This window comes from Rhipicephalus sanguineus, chromosome 10 (genome assembly GCF_013339695.2).
Source record: "Rhipicephalus sanguineus isolate Rsan-2018 chromosome 10, BIME_Rsan_1.4, whole genome shotgun sequence".
In the NCBI taxonomy this organism is placed as follows: Eukaryota; Metazoa; Arthropoda; class Arachnida; order Ixodida; family Ixodidae; genus Rhipicephalus; species Rhipicephalus sanguineus.
The window spans coordinates 30,963,135-30,983,121 of record NC_051185.1 but is presented as its reverse complement, the minus strand read 5'-3'; the positions used below and the strand labels follow the sequence as shown (position 1 = coordinate 30,983,121).

The 19,987-nt window shown below is 46.4% G+C and overlaps 1 protein-coding gene across 1 annotated transcript in view; it reads left to right on the top strand.

Moving 5' to 3' along the window:
- Positions 1-19,764, top strand: part of LOC119406306 (beta-1,3-galactosyltransferase 1-like) — a 191,900-nt gene extending 172,136 nt beyond the window's left edge. Inside the window, exon 2 of the mRNA XM_049420041.1 lies at positions 19,108-19,764. Coding sequence (XP_049275998.1) covers positions 19,414-19,764 — 351 coding nt within the window. The 5' untranslated portion in view covers positions 19,108-19,413. The remainder of the gene's footprint in view (positions 1-19,107) is intronic.
- Positions 19,765-19,987: the final 223 nt, after the last annotated feature.

Sequence of the window (19,987 nt, the reverse complement as noted above, 5' to 3'; positions counted from 1 at the left end):
TCCAACCGTCTGTTCAAGATACCAGAAAAGGCAGTTATAAATTTAAAGCAATGAACTGACGCTTCGAACAGAATTGTGCCTACAAATTACAGCACGCTATCTCTTTTTATCTTTTTCGATGCGCACCAAACTGGCCTGCGTTCTTTTATCAGCGCGGGCCTTCTCGCTATTTAAAACATTCGCGTGACGTCACGGACACAATTTCTGGACATTCTAATGGTATAAAATGTCGACTGCAATGGAGAAATTTGAAAGAAAAACAAAAGAGCTCGAGCGCATGAATTATTAATAGCCACTAAAATAAATACATATCGAATGGTTCAGAGCAGCGCTTCGTTATTTGCGCAGTCATAGACTAAACTATGGCGGCTATACGGAATAAGCCGTCTTCATTTTCGAGATACAAAGCGCCCTGCATAGGTTGCCAGCGTCACTGTTCTGTCCCAGGTAGTAGGAGTGCTCACACGTTAAGGTCTCTCATTGGTCAACACATAAATGCCTCGAGGCTAAGCACGAAGTGCAGTTGGTGTAAAAACGCCAAAAACGGTGCAGTAATTTCCCATTCATCAAGAAAGAACGTATGTGCTCAGAAATATAATAATAATAATAATAATAATAATAATAATAATAATAATAATAATAATAATATGTTCAACGTCCCAAAACCATGATATGATTATGAGAGACGGCAGTGGAGGGCTCCGGAAATTTCGACCACCTGGGGTTCTTTAACGTGCACCTAAATCTAAGTACACGGGCCCCAAACATTTTCGCCTCGATGGAAAATGCTGCTCAGAAATATGGCAAAGGATCTCGTTTGTGTGTTTCGAAGCAGACAGACAGACATAGAACTTTATTTCGGTCCTGGGAAACGCTACACTTAGAGCAACACCGCGGAAAAAATGTTCTACGCTTTGCAGTAATAAACTGGATCTTCGGTCAGCCGTCGATTGCTGATGGAGCCGCTAGCATACGAATTTCGGCGTAGGGCTGTTTTGTTTCATACACTGCACTAGAACAAGTTCCCAATAATATTTTTGTGGTGAATTCATCTAAATTCCTAACGTGTTGTTCTTTTTATATGAGCCATAGGAATACTTTAGTAATCAACTACCCAACTTTATGTTAAAAAATGTGAAACAGGTAAGCAATACCTCTTTCACGCTATAATATATCATCCCCCTGTGCAAAAAGTCACAGTTTCGCCGCAAGGGTGAAGCAATGAACGCGATAGCAAGAAATTGGAATGTCACACGAAGAACGAGAAGCAGCTCGATACTTGCAGCGCGCCGCTGAAGCACTAAGAAGGAGGCTCGAAATGAAAGCCCACTTATACACAGGACAGGCGTTAACTAACAACTGTCAGAGTTGTTACGTCTTTGTACTTAAGCAACGCGCTGAAAATGTCGACAGTGTTTCTTTGTTTATTTCCTCAAAATTATGGCACATAGCCATTCTGGGGGATTGTCACAGACTGCGCGTTGATAATGGAGGATCAGACGCTCTTGGATATTTCTTTTTCTTTTAAACTGCGGCACGTGCGGTGACCCCTCTGCCACACGGAGGAGCCTGACGCTAGGTGTGCCCCGGCCGGACTGGAAAGACGAACGCGCGCGCGCATCTTTCCAGTCCGGGCGTGGGTGTGCCTGGTGTTCTTCGTTCTTTTTTGCTTACACCTCACAAGTGGGTACAGAAAGGGGCGACTTTGTCGTGCGCGTCTCAAGGGCAGTTGTCAAATTGAAAGAAAATGTGGAGCGTTGCGTGATAGAAAACAAGCTCAAGCTCCTCCGAGATTTGCTTACCACCAGCGGTAAATGGTGTATATAAATAGTGCGCCGTTATTTCGCCAACGCATGCATGGCGCATGGTTGAGTTGTCTAACGCAGCGCGCTGTGGAGAGAGGGGTCGACGGTTCGAATCCACCGTCGTGTATACCGGAATTCTTTTCTTCTGCTTTATTTTTCTTTGTGCCTTTATATATATATATATATATATGCATACATATACATATCTGGGACTTGACGGCAACGGTGACGGCAAAAATCAGCCGGGAGTGTCCATATAATAGACCTCTGCAGGCCTACGTCACTCACGCCCCGTGACGTCAGGTCACGTGACCTCTCGGCGCACGTGCAACGGTGGTGGTTGGCAAAACACTCCCGCTGCCAGCTCAGCGTGGTACAGTCGCACGGTGTTTGGCACAGGTTTTTTTTTTACATTTTCCTTCATCTTTCGGTTCCAAGATTATTTGTGGTATGTGTCAAAGAACATATAAATGTGTCGTGGACGGCGTTACGAAAAAATTGGGGGACCCTTAAGCTTCGCCTTTAAGAGTTGAACGCGATAGCGAAATCCGGCCCCTAGTGCGCACTTCAAGCACTAAGTGCATACTTATTAATGTGCATTGTTACACACACACGCGCGCGCGCACGCGAATGGTACAGGTTTTCGATCTAAAGCACTTCCCTGTGCAAGAGTCGCATGGTCTCCGAGATACACGCCGCGCGCCCACCATCTCGGAGGCTGTGAAGAGTCGAGACATATTTCTCACAATGCCTCAAAGATGGCAGCACATTATCTAGCGTTTGCTGTTTGCTTGATCAACGCCTTCTCTAGAAAGCCGGCGTTGGTTTGATATGTTTTCCGCTAGATGGACATAGTTGTCCATTTTTAGCGCTGTTTGAAAGTTCGTGTGTGTTTTTAACGGCGATGGCTGCACTATCCCGGCCTTTTTCGACGTAGTTTGATGGTCTCGACAATGCGCCTACAAATCGCCGAATGGGCTCGTTTTCGTCATGACACCTGCCGAGCAAAATGCGTTAAGGAGACTCCTTCCACTACATGGTATTTATGTAGTGTTTTTTTCCCGAAGCAACTGCAAGCAATATCGCAATAAAGAAAAAAAACATCGTGGCTTTGTGGTAGGATAGCTGCTTGCCACGCGAACGGCCCGGGTTCGATCCTCAATGGGAGCGAAGATTTTTATTGCATATTTTATTTGCTTCTTTCTCGATTTTTCGCTCACGGGCGTTTCGCTCACAAGCCTCGGTAGCGACGCCGACACCGACGCCGACAGCGGAATTTCTGCGACACGAGCTCTCTAACGCTTTCGCTTTAAAATTTGCCACGCTGCTGGCTGTTTAACTTTCTGGACCGCTATTTCAACAATCAACGTCGACTTAATATTTGCCTTTAGTGTCCCTTTAAACAGCGGTGCGCGGAGTGACCACTCTGCGTCTCCTGCCACACATGGGCGTCTGACGAAAGGTCCGCCTTTGTTTTTTTTCGTTCCACATCAACGGTGGGTACAGAAAGGGGCTACTTCGCCGTGCGCGGCTCAAGGGCAGTTTTCAAGTTGAAAGGAAATGTAGGAGCGGTGCGTGATAGAAAACACGCTCAAACTCATCCGAGATCTGCGTACCACCCACGGTAAATGGTGAACATAAATAGCTCGCCGTTATTACACCGGCGCATATATGGCGTGTGGTTGTGTTGTCTAATGCAGCTCGCTGGGGAGCGCGGGGTCACTGGTTCGAATCCCCCCCCCCCTATCGGGTACTTCAGAATTTGTTTCTTCTTGCTTTATTTTTTTGTCTTTTTTATATCTACATATCCGGGACATGACGGCGACGGCAAAAATCTGCCGAGAGTGTCCATATAATCTCTGTCGCAATAAATCTGTCCTGGCCTGTTTAACTGCTAACTAATGTTCACGGATTTCTCGCATGCTTCTAAACTATCCTCGCATTTCCATCACTTCCAAGTACCTTGACGTGGACACCAGATGACAGGGTTTCCTAAAAACATGAAAAACAATTGCCTGCGGCTTAAGTTTACTCGCGCCAGGTAAAATTATTGACGCAAATAAGATAACGGCGACTCGACTACGCTTAGTCAGTGTTGTGAAAACGTGTCAAGCGTTTCATCGCATTGCCTTGCACAACGGTAGTTATTCAAGGACTCTTCAGAGTTGTGAAACAGACGTCCGAACGTGTTTGCTTGTACGCGGGACACTCAGGCGTCCTGTTTCGTCTTACAATGCACGCGCTTGTGGCGTTGTGATATTTGCGAAACTGCTCACATTAGCTAAGTAATAGCCGTTCGCGTATTAGGGCACGGGATATTAACCTTGCTGTCAGCCTAAATATTAAAAATATGCACCGTCTACAGGCGGCGACAATACTCTTTATTGACGTGGGTACAGGCCTGCAACGTATTGGATAGTGCCAGCAGCAACGTTCGTTTATTCCTGTGACGTCGAGTGTTTTTGTGTTTAGCACAACGGTGGACAGAGCTAGGAAGTCTTCATTTTATGCTTCAGCTGTTTAAATGGGCCTGTTCGTGCCCTGCTGTACACCTTCTTCAAGAAATTGTGAGAGTTCATAATAGGTTCCTTTCAATCGCAACTTGCGTTTTTCACTCATCACGCCTATACGTAGCTCGATTTCACACGTGCGTACTTTTGTGACGTGGCTTTGCAGATACGCCACGTTGTATATTAACCCTTTCCGAACGTGCACAATGTTTAAAGATTGCAGTAAAGGATGTATTTCTGAGCGCACGCGAAGTGTGACATTTAAAAGTGTGTGTACATTTGGATGTTTCGTTTATGGGGTTTTACGTGTCAGTGCGACTAAGGCCATGACAGACGCCGCAGTGGTTGGTCGGTTGGTTGGTTGGTGAAACATTATCAGTAGTCCTGAAAGACGCGACTAGCGCGCAATGGATTCCTCCCACGTTGGGACGGGCAGGCTAAGCCTGACAGCCGCATCGTGGGCTCTCTGGACGGCCCAAAGGTGATTTCCTTTGTTGGGCCTTCTGATGGCGGAGCACCACTTGTCTTGGTTGGCTTGATCACTGCCCAGTAACGAAAGGCATCTCCAGAGCATGTGCTCTATTAGCTACCTCCTCGCAACGGGCGCACGAGCTGCTAGTGTAAGTACCCGGATAAACTTCGTGAAATAAATCCAGATTTGGGTACGAACCCGTCTGTAAGAGTCTAAGTGTCATTGCCTGGGCTCTGTGTATTTTCTGTGAGTAGGGGATAGACCCTCCTCCCTAGGTATAACTGCTATGAAATCTCATTGTATGTGGTTTCTTCCTCAGGTGAACTTCGTGTTTCAGGCGCTGCCGAAGCCAGGTTGAAGAAAGCGCGTTGTGGAGACTGATCCGTCATTTGCATAACGAGCCCTGTGCGATGGTCTTCGTATATGTACGCGCTCTTTATACCGTTCAAGCGAAGCTTGTATTGACTGACCTATGTAGCTAGTGGTGTTCCAAAAAACCGTCGTAACTCACAAAGGAACCTCCTCACCCACAGCTACCAAAGAAATAATAAATAGAAGAAAATAAGTTTTGTTTATGGGGGCTGGGGCTTGAATCCGAGTTGCCGCGCTCCGAAAGTGAGGGCCTTGAACACTAGGCCATGTGCCCATGCCTGCCCAAGGTGAACTGAACTGAAGGATATGAATACGTTCAAAAAAAAAAAAAGACACGCCATATCCACGAAGTGAATGATGATTGAGGAGCTGGCTCGAAGAAGATCGGGAAAACCCGCGAATGTTCCGTACAAGTCCTCTACCATCATATGAAGACGTGACGCACGTTGTTATATATACATATATATACAATGTTTTATTATTTTCAATTTTGATGAACTATATACACACTTTACAATTATATACGCATTGATGAAGTATATATAAAAGATTCTTATACAATGTTCTTTAAGGGATTCGTTGTCCTTTGTATTACAATCTTGTGGTCCGTGAAGTACGTGGCCAACGGTTCTTGGATTATAGGTTGTGAAGTCAATGTTTATGGGCAATTATTTATAGGTTTCGAAGGCAATGACGAAGGCAATGCCGATACAGGTCCCTCTGATGAGGGTGGGTCGTTTGAAATCGTAAGACATGCATAGTAGAGCGTACCGCGACATCATATGTTGTCCACCATGATGTCAACGTTCAAGTCTCCAACTAGCACAAATGGAGCATGTTGAAGCCTCACCGCAGGGTCTTGGCAGCGAGCCCACGCTGCTGCTGCCTTGCGAGCCCTCCGCTCCGCCGCCTTGTCTTCTCCGTTCATGTTATTAGTATCGAAGCGCACTGACTGACGACTGTCCAAAGAGAGAGGAAGTGCGCAGTTGTCGCCTCTGGCGGTCTCCTCTCAAACTAGAGCACGCGCCGGAGTGGAGCGAGCGCTGCATGCTACAGTTGGCTATGCTATATGTGGTTTCGCCTGCGTTAATATCATCGTCAATGCGCTCGAAGGACAAGAGGAAGAAGACTTCTCTTTCGCGCGAGGTGCGCCTGTAGCGGTCGCCTCTGGAACTAAGGTTATACGCATACAGCGCGGGAGTTCACCCCAGCTTAAGAACCTGGCGAGCCAGCTCCTAAAAACATTTGGGAAGCATTACACTAGCTGTGGGCACTTCATCGTAATATTAGTGTTGGCGGACAAAAAGCGATCTCCTGGACAACGTGTAAGGTCGATATCAGGAATAGTACACTTCAGGAAAATTGCGGCTTCGAGAAGATTGAAATTCCAAACCGTTTCTGTGTTCGCGCGATAGTCCTTTCGTTGGGCCGTTCAACATGCTGACGAACACCGGAAAGAACTTGAAAGACGCCTCGCCGATTCCGCCCGAAGGCAGCGTACCGGGAACGACCGCTACCCGTACAGAAAGAAAGAAAGAAAGAAAGAAAGAAAGAAAGAAAGAAAGAAAGAAAGAAAGAAAGAAAGAAAGAAAGAAAGAAAGAAAGAAAGAAAGAAAGAGAAGCAGTGTGTCAGGCTTGCCCACGCTAAGGTTCGCTTGCCCGCCCTCCCACTGAGAAAGTGCTCCTGAATTTTTTCGTACTTCTTATGACTTACCTTAATGTCTACTCTTTCATATACACCTTAGCTTAACTCATTCCATGCCATATATATATATATATATATATATATATATATATATATATATATATATATATATATATATATTAGGTATGAAGATCGATGGGTCCGGTACGATAGATGGGTGTAAAGAAGGACTCACGTACAAAATGTAGTTTTATTAACGTTTCGGCTGGTGGGCCAGCTTTCGTCAGACGAAGGCTGGCCCACCAGCCGAAACGTTAATAAAACTACATTTCGTACGTGAGTACTTCTTTTCACCCATATATATATATATATATATATATATATATATATATATATATATATATATATATATATATATCTTTTACCAGCGTTCTCAGACAACTCGCACCGGCGCTTGAGTGGCCTGGAAGATAGGAAAGAGTGGCAGTCGCTGCTCGTGTCACTCAAATGGGAAACGATTTAGAGTATATCTTACGTGTACTCTCCTATTGGCCGTGAGATCGAGCGGAGTCGCCGCCTGGCGGCTACTGGCTGAAGCGCGCCTAGTGTGGATTGCTCCCTGCGTCGTTTGCTAGCCACGTCACGTTTGCATGTGCGCGTACCTCATGCACGTTCTCAAAGGGCGGTTTGTTCTGTTGTGTTAGCGCGAGTTGAACTGCTCGTACGTATCCTGACATGGTGTACTGAAGCAAATGGGCTTGCACGGCTGCATGTGCATTGTAATAAGATCAGTGAGTGCGACTTTCGAGAGGGCTGTGTATTGGTGTCGTACCGTTCGTTCGCCAGAATCATTTCAGTGTTGGTGCCACTTTCTGGTTCAAGCACACCCTAAAGTGCACTTGGCATAGTCCCAATCATCAGGAGCATTAAATAGTGTGTGAAGGCAGCGTTTTAGCGACTCGTTGGTAAACAGCAGCTAGGCTCTAGGTCATGCACTTTCGCGTTGTTGTAAGCTGTATAACTGCGGCACTGTAGTCCATCGGTTATGCGATGGGCTGTAGTTGTGCTTAAACTGTCCTTTTATTGTACGGTCGTGGTCCCGCTACAGCGAAATATTTCTATCAAGTGAAGTCTGACGCTTTGGTACTCAAACTGTCTCCTAAAAACATAGACAATGGAATGACACGGCAGTGATAAAACGGAGTTGCCGCGGGCAGTTTCAGCTTGGGGCGACATTCACGCAGAACCACCCGTGCGCTTAGATTTAGGTACGCTTTGAAGAACCCAGATGTTCAAAATTATTCCCGACGGCGTGTCCTACGTTTCTGTCGTATAATTTCACGCAAAACCTCACCTTTTTTTACATTATCTTGAGCGTTTGTGTGGAGTTATTATAAATTGATGGAAGGCAGCGGACATTATTTGTTTTAAAGAATTACACCGTTTCCCGCTAAAGGGGACCATGAGGCGATGCGAAGCCGGAGCACTTGCACAATCGCGTTCCGTTGGCGTTCTTTGGGCATGCTACCGACCTCGCGTCGTGGAACGCGAAGAGGAACGCTACGCGCGTCTTGTCTTCCCTCTAGCCTGGCTGTTAATTCTCACAGGGCGAGCGTGGAACGCAGTCGGCAGGCGTGCGAGAGGGGGGCAGCGTAGGAGAGGAGAGAGAGGGGGAGGGGACGCGCATGTGCTGGTGCTCATCGCGGCGTTGCGCAGGAGAGAATTTCGGCATGTCTAGCCCGCGTTTCAGAGGAAGAGTGGAAAAGGGGAGGGGAGAGGGGAAGTGGAGAGAGGGGAGGGGGAGTGGGGGAGGGGAAGTGGGGAGGCGGAGGGGAGAGGGTGAGCGAGGAGGGTCTGCGCATGCGCAGTGAGGGTGGTCACGCCGCACACCACCACCACCACCACCACCACCGGATTGAACTCCGCCATAAGATACTTCGCATCTAAAAATGACATTTATTCCATAAAATAACCGGACCTTTGTTGTATCGCTGTCGTGCATGTAATCGATTGATGAAAGCTCTGAGCTGAACTCTTACCTTTTTCTTCTGTTACTAGATCAAGAATAAGTGCGTACGCGTTGATCGTCTCCGTGGCGCTATAGCGCTGTCGATCACATAGATCTCCTTGCTAAACTTATCAACTGGCCTGAATTTCGTGGATAACTGAACAATAATTCAAAAAATGCGTATTCGCGCAAGCAGTGCTCGTTCTCATTGCAGAGGAATATGGGCTGGTATCAGGGGCGTAGCCCGGGAGGTTCAACCCCTCCCCCCACCCCCCCCGAAATTTTTCAATATTGCATTTGTATATATACACGCACCATACAAACGCACGCACGAACACACAAAGTATGGTTGAAACCCCCCCCCCCCCCCCCGAAGAAATTTTTTGGCTACGCCCTTGGCTGGTATACAAATGAGCAAGAAGCAAACACTTAAGTAGTTCAGTCGTGCTACAGCAGTGCGTAGAACACAGACCGCAAGCCCAACACGTACAGAGAAAACAACCAAAAGCGTCATAAAGTGCATAAGCGCAGACTATCTCCAGGGCAAGCATCCCTTTCATCGGCAGATTTCGCTTCTCTCACTAGTAATAGTAAAGTTCGATGGTTTTCGTGCATCGATTCAACAATGAAGAGCGTATATATTACTAGTGTGGCGACACACTGCGCACAAACCGGCGCAGGCACCGCCTCGTCATTAGCCAGCCCCGCGTGACAAGGCCGTATGCTGCACCACGCCTCCGATAAGGGACAGCGCCACCGCAGCGTCACCGGAGGCTTACGTCACCGACGGCTCTTATAAAGCCGAGCTGCTAAGCTCGGAAGTTATCATTGCTTCGCTACCCGACTGAGCGCAGCGTCGGTATGCTCGCCCCGCTGCCGCTACTTCGCTCATAAACAGTTATGTTTTATGTTGGGATCCGTCCTTCACCGACTCCGCATCCCACACCAGTAAGCTGCAACCAACGCATTTTATTCGCCGACAATCGGCTCAAACCACTAACAACGAAGCGTCGCTGTGTGTATTTGTATACGCGCCGCCGACGGTCTCTCCACTAGAGCACTTCACGGGCCGTATTTTACGGCCCGGGCCCGGCCCGGAGCCCGAGCCCAGCCCGGACCCGTGGTTCCAAGCGCAGGCCCGGCCCGGGCCCGTCGTACCAAGCCCGGGCCCGGCCCGGGCCCGGGCGCTCATTACTAAACTAATCCAGGGAGCGCTTGTTCATGACCAGACTCGACCCGGGCCCGCTAAACGATATTAGTTGTTGATGATGATTATTAATGATGCCGTGCGCTTTGTAGCGGTCGATCGGACGGAAAATCCGGTGTGTACATGCATCGAAATGTTGCTTTGCCTGCGGTGGTAGCTCAGCGGTTAATCTGTTTCGCTGTTAAGTCTTAGGACGCGGGTGCGATTCCCGCGGCCATGGGGGCGAAATGCAAGAACACCCGTATATATACTTATCTATAGGTGCACGTAAGAGAACTCATGGTGGTCGAAATTAATACGGTGCCACTACGGCGTGCCTCGTAATCATATTGTGATTTTGGCACGTAATACCAAGGAATATAAATGAAATGTACCGTATGTGTCAACCTAGAATAAAAGACCGAAATATATATATATATATATATATATATATATATATATATATATATATATATATATATATATATATATATATATATATAGAAAGTCTGGTCCAGCAGACGAAACGTGAGTGAAAATATACAGCGCCAATCTGTATCTATACTGGTGAAAAAAAATCACAGCATATCCATGGAGTGAATGATGGTGAGTGGGCGAAGCTGCGGAGGTTCATCGGTAAACCGTGAATCTTCCGTGAATTCTACCCAGTACATCATCACCGACGTGAGATCGGGCGCGTTTCTACTAAAGGTTCGATGAGTTATGACGATTTACAGCTCACTTTAATTTTACATGTACGCTGTGAATTTTCATTGTTTAGAAAACCATTGCTTTAGAAAACATCTGGCCTCTGTCGTTAAGCAGCTGGCGTCTTTTCGTTTTGCTTTAGAAACATCTGGCGTTCTTTCGTTTTGATTTTAGGTAAACATCTGGAGTCTTACGTTGGTTTATTTCATCAGTCAACGGCGTTTTGAACAAAATTTTTATTGTTTAATCACGCACAGGAGAAATCTCACCAGGCACTACCTTGGAGGTAAACAATGGCTGCTAATGGGAATGACAGACAGAAGAAGTCGGCTTTTAGCTAACAATTACACTTCTACTTCTACTAATGTTTCCTACTGGAACATGCCAATGGCTGCTAATGGGGAATGAGAGAGAGAAGAATTCGGCTTTTAGTTAACGCGCATGCTGCGACTTATTTATTGTTCAACAACGCACAGGAAATATCTTCCACCGGCACCACCTTGGAGGTCAAGATCTGGTACTAGCGTTACGACTGGTTACGCACTATTACGACTACGAGGGACGAACGGGTGCCGCCTTAAGGAGCTTCGCCCTTAAAAAAATAGCATTTCAACTGTTTTTCTATTTTAAAGACGATAGTCTTTCTTCGGATACCTAAACGGAGAAATTTTGGTCTGTCTTTCTGTCTTTCTGTTTGTCGGCACGTCCCTCGATTCAGCCACTCAGCCAAAGTTGAACCACTTGCCCAAGTTGCCCAAGGGCCAGCCATCTTTAACGGCTGACTAGGTTCGTACTTGTGTACATTGTCGACCAAAAAGCAAACATTACGCATATCTGAGGCGCAACATCATTAGATAAGCATTAGGTGGTGTGTTCCTTTAAGAGAAAATGCATACATATATAATTCTCAAGACCCTAGTTTCTTAAGCTGCGCTGAAAATGCGACTGCGCGTTAAACTTGACTTCCTCCGTGCCCTCTGCACGAACTCATTGTTGTGTTTCGGTTTCGCTTCTGTATTGCACTGTACGAATGCCATGGGGCGCCGCTCCGGCATTCCTGTTTTAGCCAGGTGACGTGTAAATAAAAGAGTGTGTGGAGAGTACTCGTTGAGTGCGGAAGTTTCTTCTGCTTCAGCGCTTCGTGCCAAACCGCGTGTTCGGGCTGGCTGGCGTTCCCGCCGGTCGCGTTGGTCACCGCCGGTCTTCGCCTGCTGCTGCGCCGGGACTACCAGCCCGCAACACAGCACTCATGTTTCCCGACGTATTGCCAAATGACGTCCATATCTCACGCAGCGCCTCTTCTATCGTCTTTAGGTGACATTTGCAGCGAAGCACGCAGATACGCGGCCAATTTTTTATTGCTAAGCTTTACTAAGAGACAGCTCTTTGCACGTGTCACTTCAGCTTGGCACAGTATACCTTAGACCAGGCAATGCGTAACGTTCTCGTGTGCTCGAAGGCCCGACTTACCGAGTCCGGCCCGGCCTGCAGCCTCAAGCCCGGGCCCGGCCCGGGCCCGCACTTTCACGCCCGAGCCCAGCCCTGGCCCGCCGAAAAACGCTTCGGACGGCCCGGCCCGGCCCGCGGGCCGGGCTGGGCCCGGGCTTTCGGGCCGGCCCGTGCCCGTGAAGTGCTCTACTCTCCACACTAACGCGGCGACGGTGCTGTCACCTATAGGTCGATCTCGCGGCCAATAACAGGGCTGCAAGAACGTGTCCCTAAATGCGGCTTTCACAGCATTTCTCATCGTTAGCAACTGCATCAATTGCCATTGGGAAGGAAACGTAGCAGATGTACTGCAGTTGGAGCCACTCATTTCGATTCCGGATTTGGGCTGTTCTGTGTTAGACACAGCAGTGTAACAAGTTTCCGTTAACATTTCTTTGGTGTAGGCATCAAAACTTCGATTGTCCTATTTTATTAATATAAGCCAAGATACTACTTTCGTAATGAAGCGCCGTATTTTATGTCGAGAAATGTCAAGCAGGCAACCGAGGCCTCGCTTACATCAAAGTACTATCCCGATATACCAAGGATCCCATATGTTTAACAGACAACGAACGATCACGGATTTTTCTCATGCTCCCTAACTCTTCAGACATTTCCGCGGCAGGGCTGGGCAAAGATACTTTGAAATTGTATCGCGATACGATACAAGATACTCAGGCAAGAAGTATTTCAGATACAGATACAAGATACTTCCGGAATAATTGTATCCGATACGATACTTCCCAATTGTATCTTAAGATACTTCGATACATTTGCAAATTTTGCTCTTATAATATCGATATAATGAAACAGGAAACGCTTATAAACAAAAATCTTTAATCGGAATTTTCTTAACAGCGACCAAGTTTGTTTAATTTTGAGAAAATATCTCTTTGTGTCCCTAGATTTCTGTCTTACTGCTCAATATATATTAGTTTCATTCCAAAAACAACTCAGCTTAACAGGAGAGCTCTTTATACGCTGCGCTGTCAATGGTTCTTGTTTGACACCTTTGTAATAAATGGGGGCCGCTTCTCTACTTGCCGACCAGCTAGCGGGTTGCCATCGGAATACAAGAACGTCAATAAGAAGCCTCCGCACGATGGCGCAAATACCGCTGTGCAGTGCTACCTTGTCCGTAAGTTAGTTAAAGACTTTATTTGTTTATCCGGCGGACGACTATCCTAGCCCCGCGAGGGGAGGGTGATCGCGTCGCGATGCGACCTCGGCGTGACGTCCTCTACTCGGCGAGCAGCCCTCGCTACTCCCGCCTTCTTCTGGCACCCGCGCCTGCCCCTGTGCTGGCGTATCACCCGAAATGCAGCAACAACGTATTTTTTCGTGACGCATCATGTTTACATTGAGCGCTTAAAACTGCAATTATTTTTATATTCTACTTACCCGCTGGCGTAAGGCGTTTGTTAGCAACATATTGACTAACGTGCAGTCATTTGAAATTTCTTCTCCGAGAGAACAAGTGCCGTCGAGAATTGTCTCAGGCATATTGTATAGGTACGTGAATTACGCATATTGTAGTGGCACAAAGCGTTGCAGGATATCACTGCTATTGTCTCTTATGGCTCCGACTATCTCGTGATTTGCAACAGTGAAAAACTTTACGGTGACCTCAAAAAAGAAAACCAATATATCTTAGTCAAAAGCAAGGCATTTTCGCATCAATCACAGTGAATACTTTTACAGGTCGTTCCACGAAACTATAGAATCAAATATCTAAAAAAGTGGTTGAAAGGACACCAAAGAGCAAAACGATTTTTCTCGTATTAGGAAACTACTCTTTCACAATACCAAAAACAACACACTTGCTGCGAGAAGACGCTTAGTAAGCGAGAAATCGCGCAAAAGAAAATGGGGGTGTCGACGCCACCTTGAAGTTTCCACACCATTCGCCGTGACGTCAAATGTTATGACAGCGCCTACTAGGGCCTACGTAGTTCCTGAACGGTAAAAATGAAGTACACTGTCCTCTGAGGGGGCCATAGAGTTAACATACCAAGATTGAGGAAATTTTTTTGAGGTAATGGCGCCAAAATACGATAAGTACCCTTTGAAATCCGCGACGTCACGCGTGGAGGTTATGGCGCGAAATTAAAAAAATTAAAGTTTGAACTTCATTTTCTCCTTTATTAATACACCTATGATGGTGAAATTAACGACATTATAGTTCTGAAAGTACAATTTATCAATCTAAACCAATTCATTGTTTCTCTTTAGTGTCCCTTTAACCGCGACTGAATGAAAACAATGGAGTATGGTTTACCGTCATGTGGCACTCCTTATAATATATTTTATATTGCGCTTAAGTGGCTGATTAACTGAGGTCAAAATGATTAACTGTGGTCAAAGAATGATTTTTTAATATTCATTTAGGACCAAGTGGGTGCCATCACGTAGTAGAGGGCATTCCAAAACGACCGGTCCAATTTTCGGTGGCGACGTACATGCTGCGTGGTGATTTTTTTCCGATTTTAAAGGAAAGCGCAAGAAATATCAAATAAAACCACGTGACTGCGCCGCTCGTGCGCTACCCTACTTCAGCGCTCAGAAACGTGCTTCGAGTATAATAACCGGCGCGCGAACTGTCAGCATATCGAGGACGACGGCGTTTCCTTGCCGTGTGCGGTCGTCAGAAATGTTGACGCACTGTGAAGCCGATGATGAAGCCGCGGCCGGTTATTTCGCCATGGTCCACGCGCCGGTTGTTTCGCTCGAAGCGAGTTTGAGAGCGCTGCAGTACGGCAACGCACGAGGGCAATCACGTGGTCATGTTTCGCAGGCTTTCTTTAGATGGGATGCAAAGGGAGGACAGAAAAATAGCACTCATGGTGACAATCAAATTATGATCAAAATAACCGCTTGAATGATTGAGCAGGAAGAAGAAAAATACAGTACGCCAAGATATCTTACGCTACGTAAGTGCTTGTTCTACGGCATCTAGCATCAGCACCGGTGGAGCGACAGTTTTTAGAATCTCATTTGCATATAAGTCAACCTTATCGTATGTAAGTCAAGCTTACATCCATGAGACCTTTTAATCGCTGTCGTGTGAAAGCCGCGAGACGCAAAGAAATCCCATTATTGCATTCTTGAGACATCTTAAAGAAGCACCACGCAAGGGAAACTTCGATAACGACACTTTAGGAGCATCAGAATTTTCGCGAGAAGTTCGTATGCCTTAGAGTACGTAGAACAGTACAGTGTTTACGAGGAAGTGTCATAGTAATGACACAAGTAAAAAGAAAGAAGAAATTGCGAGATAGTGAGGTTCGACTGCTCGTAGACGTTCGCGGGCTTGTTTTTGTCGAGATCGCGCGAGCGCCACCACGTGACTGTACTCCACCAATAGTGACGCGCTGACCTCATCACCTGCCCTCGCTGGAGAACTCTGGCGGATATATAAAAGAATGTCTCTGTCGTTAGTTTTATTCAAGTAGTTTAGTAGCAGCAGTATTAGCTTGAGAAGCGTAGTTCAGCCACCGTTAATTGTTTCGCTTGGTGTTGTTTCTACAGCAGTATCTTGTATCTTAAGATACACGATACATTATTGAATGTATCGGAAATACAGATACAGATACTCGCCTTGCGAGACCTATCGCGATACAGATACAAGATACCCCAGAAGTATCTAAGATAGTATCTACGATACATGTATCTTCGATGCTGCCCAGCACTGTTTTCGCCATTTCAAATACTCTATCGGTATTACCCAAGGAGGTTTATCTTTGGTATTACCAGATCAAAGGTACCCCTATGAACCTGAATAGAATTACGGCATAAGTTGTCGGGTGTCTGATACCATCGCTAGAGCGCATAGGATAACCGGTACTCGACTACACTGCAACGGTATTATTAAAACGCGCCAGGCATTTGAATGTGCTGGCTTGTACGAAGGAATTTCTCGGTGAAACAACGTGCTGCGTGGAAAGGGCGCCAAATATTTTATTGTGTTTGCTTGCACCCTGGACAATCTCAGGCAATTTCGTTTTGTCTGATGATGCATGCGCTTGTGGCATAATCTTTAATATACAAGGCTATGCAAAGCTTTACCCTCTTCCTTCCTCCTTTCCTTCCAATTCACCTTCGAATCACTGCTACTCACCCTTACTTCCCTTTCCCAACCTCTTGCTATATTATACTATGCATTGCTATGTTCTGCTAGGAGCTGCTTAGCGCATTCCCGTTTTCTGTGGCGCAGTCCCGCAGAGTTTTGCACAGCTGAAAACGGCGATACTCCAAGCTTAAACAGCCCCGCTGTTAGTAAATGCCATTCGCTTTAAAGAGCTGGATCTGAACGCTGCTGCCGATCTAAATATTACAGTTACGCACCGCGTATAGGCGGCGACATTATACTACACATTGACATTGGTACAGGTTTCCAACGCAGTGCCTGCCAGTGACGTTGGCTTATTTCCGTGACGTGATACGTTTTGCATGCGGAGCTGTTTACACAGGCCGTGATCTGTTTGTCGCGACAAGAAAACTATCATCATCATGAACCGACACGCGCTCACTTCGTCCTCTTCCTTCATCTTTTGCGTCGCTCCCAAAACGCGTGCGCCGATTTCTCAGGTGCGGGATACAGTAACACTAATGGATGAGACAACGAGTACAAAGAGAGAGAAAGAAAGAGAGAAAGAGAAATAAATATGGAGAACGAGAAAGAGTCTGTGGGAAGAAATTTGTTCGCGAGGCGAGATTCGAACACGCGTACCCACGATCATCTTAAGCACTCGGCTATCCAGACACGCTAGCTGACCATAGCATAGCTTTGTATAGTATTGTATAGTAAGGCGGTGGGAAAGGGGAGTGAGAGTGAGGAGGGAAAAGAGGAAGGTAGACAGAAAAGCATAGCAAAGACAGAAAGAAAAAGAGAGGTATAGAGAGGATGAAAGGCAGAAAGAAAAAAGAAGCAGAGAGAGAGAAATAAATAGAGAGCGAGAGAAATAGATAGAGAGCGAGAGAAAGAGATAGATAGACAAAGGAAGCAAGAAATATAGAGAGAGACAAAAAGACATGGGAGATAGATAAATAAAGATTGAAAGAATGAGAAAGAAATGGAGTAAGACATAAAAACAGAAGGACATAGACAAAAACAGAGAAGGGAGAGAAGGAAAGAAACAGGGAAGTAAAAGAAGAGAAAATTTGCAGAACTTCGCAAAACAGTAAGAGACAGGTCTACCTAGTTGCCCATCAGTACCGCTGTCTCTTTATCATTGCACCTCTAGTGCAAGTTACACTATTATTGCGATAGCCTTAGAGACCTCCTTTCGCAGAAATTCCGCCGTCGGCGTCGGCGACGGCGTCGTTTGTGAGCGAAAAATAGTCCGTGACTGAAAAATCGAGAAAGACGCAAAAAAAAAAAAAAAAAACAATAAAAATCTTCGGTCCCATTGAGGATCGAACCCGGGCCGTATGCGTGGCAAGCAGGTGTCCTACCACAAAGCCACGATATTTTTTTTCTTTATTGCCTTGCATATCAAGACTATTTACATACTCACCAAAAAAAAAAAAAACAATGGTATAGGCATTGGTATAGGTATAGTATAGGTATAGTATAGGTATAGGTAACAATGGTATTGTATAGCTCTACAAAGCCACGATATTACTTGCAACTGCTTTGGAAAAAAAAACACATAAGTGCCATGTAGTGGAAGAAGTCTCCTTAGCGCATTTTTTTTTTGTATTCAACATAACGTATGAATTGGGCTAGTTCGTCTTGATTTATTGTGACTGTGTTCTCGCTGAATCCGAATGTATATGTGCAATTGAAGGTACACAGGATCAACAAACAAAAACAACTCATAATTTAATAATGTTACGGCCGGCATCCGCAACGTTAGTAAAGTAAGAGTTGGTTTTGCATCTTAATCATGTGTATGTTGATTGGCACAGTTATATATATATATATATATATATATATATATATATATATATATATATATATATATATATATATATATATATATCGAGAGAGAGACGAAACTAGGCAAATCGTCTTCGCAGTGTGCCATACAAAGTGACATTTTGATTGAGTAAGCAATCGCAGGCGCACAAGAAACCTAATGTACATTGGCACGCATGCATGTCTTTTTCCTCAAGCTAGTGTGCTAGGCAATATTTAAGCCGACCACTAAGGTAACGTTATGTCGAGGTAGCTGAGATCGCACAACCAGCACGGCTTTCGAAATGCTGGTCCTTATATTGCGCTCGCAATTCGTCGACGTTTAAGTAAGCATCGTTTCAAGCTATTGAAGGGAACCTATTTTGCGAACCTCGAACGCCAAGGGATTACGTAATATATTCGTCTTCCTTGTCGACTCCGTTGATGCATGCGATCGCCTTATTTCCGTCAGCTTCAATGAAAAATGACATCGATTTGGTCCAGACAGTTGTGTCGTCGCAGAGGAGAACTACCTTGCCCATATCGAACTCCGTGCATGGACGCGAACATTCAGGGCGCGCCACCAACGTTCTCGCCTACTTCGACATGTTACATGTTCAATTTTGAATTGAGGCCGATAAGAAAATAGTTATCGCTAGAAAGTTTACCAGGATAGAGGTGTCCTTCGCCCCTCACGCAGGTGTGCTGCTGTCATAATCTCACCAGGATTTAAACAAAAATGTGCTTTTCTCATTCGTAATAATTAATTTGGTGATAATTTCCCTATAAAGCAATTAAGTCCTTAACGTTGTTTGGGGTTGGGGAAAAGTAAGATTGCACATGCCACGTATATTTGGCAATGTGGAAGTATATGCAAGAATCGAACGAACAAAATTGGTAACTAGTGTGCACGTTCCTTCGAAAAAATTTTGAGTTTCAAGAATGGCGTATGATGATATTTGCTTATTTAATTACGAGTAACGCGGCAACTAACTCTTTCCTCACTCTTTGCAGACTCGGCCGGCCTGTCGGCGACGCCCGGCGTGCCGTGGCAAGCGATCCGCCGCAGCCAGATGTTCGCCAATACTTTCTTCTTCGCCAAGGCCACTTCCGTGCTGGGCATGGTGTTCCTGGTCACCATGCGCCTCTCGCTGAACTGCCAGCAGGTGCCGTCGACGACTACGACCAGCCGCAGTTGCTGGATGGTCGGAAGGTGCAGGTTCTGTGCCAAGGACTTCGCTGGACGTGCTCTTCTTTGTGCACACCACCTCTAAGCACAGTTCCCACCGGCAGTTCCTTCGCGACACCCTGGGCGACCCGATGGTCAGCGAGCAGCTCAACTCGGCCATGGTCTTCTTAGTGGGCCAGTCCAAGCACCTCATCGTGCGTCGCGTCATCCAGGAGGAGGCCCGCAGCGTAGGCGACGTGGTTGTGTTTCCGTTCGTGAACACGTACCGCAACCTGACCTACAAGTTCGTCTACGGGCTTAAGTGGGTCAACGACAACTGCCGCGAGTCGGTGCGATTCGTGGTCAAAATCTACGATGAAGCTCTGGTCAACGTGTTCCTGCTCGCCGACTACCTCAAGAACGTCACCGGTCCCACCGCGGAAACCAGCGTCCACTGCCTCACCTGGAAGCGGACGCCCGTGGTGCGCAAACCTCAGGTCTAAGTGGTACGTCACCCGTCAGGAGTACGCGGCCCGCACGTACCCGACCTACTGCTTCGGCCTGGGATTAATCCTGCCCGTGCGCACGCTTCCCATGCTGTTCAACTCGTCGCGGTAGGAGAGCTTCCTCTGTATCGATGATGTCTACTCAACCGGCATTCTGGCCAAGATGGCCGGCGTGGGTCACGTGCAACTGCGCCAGTACTACGACCTCTTTCCGAACGAT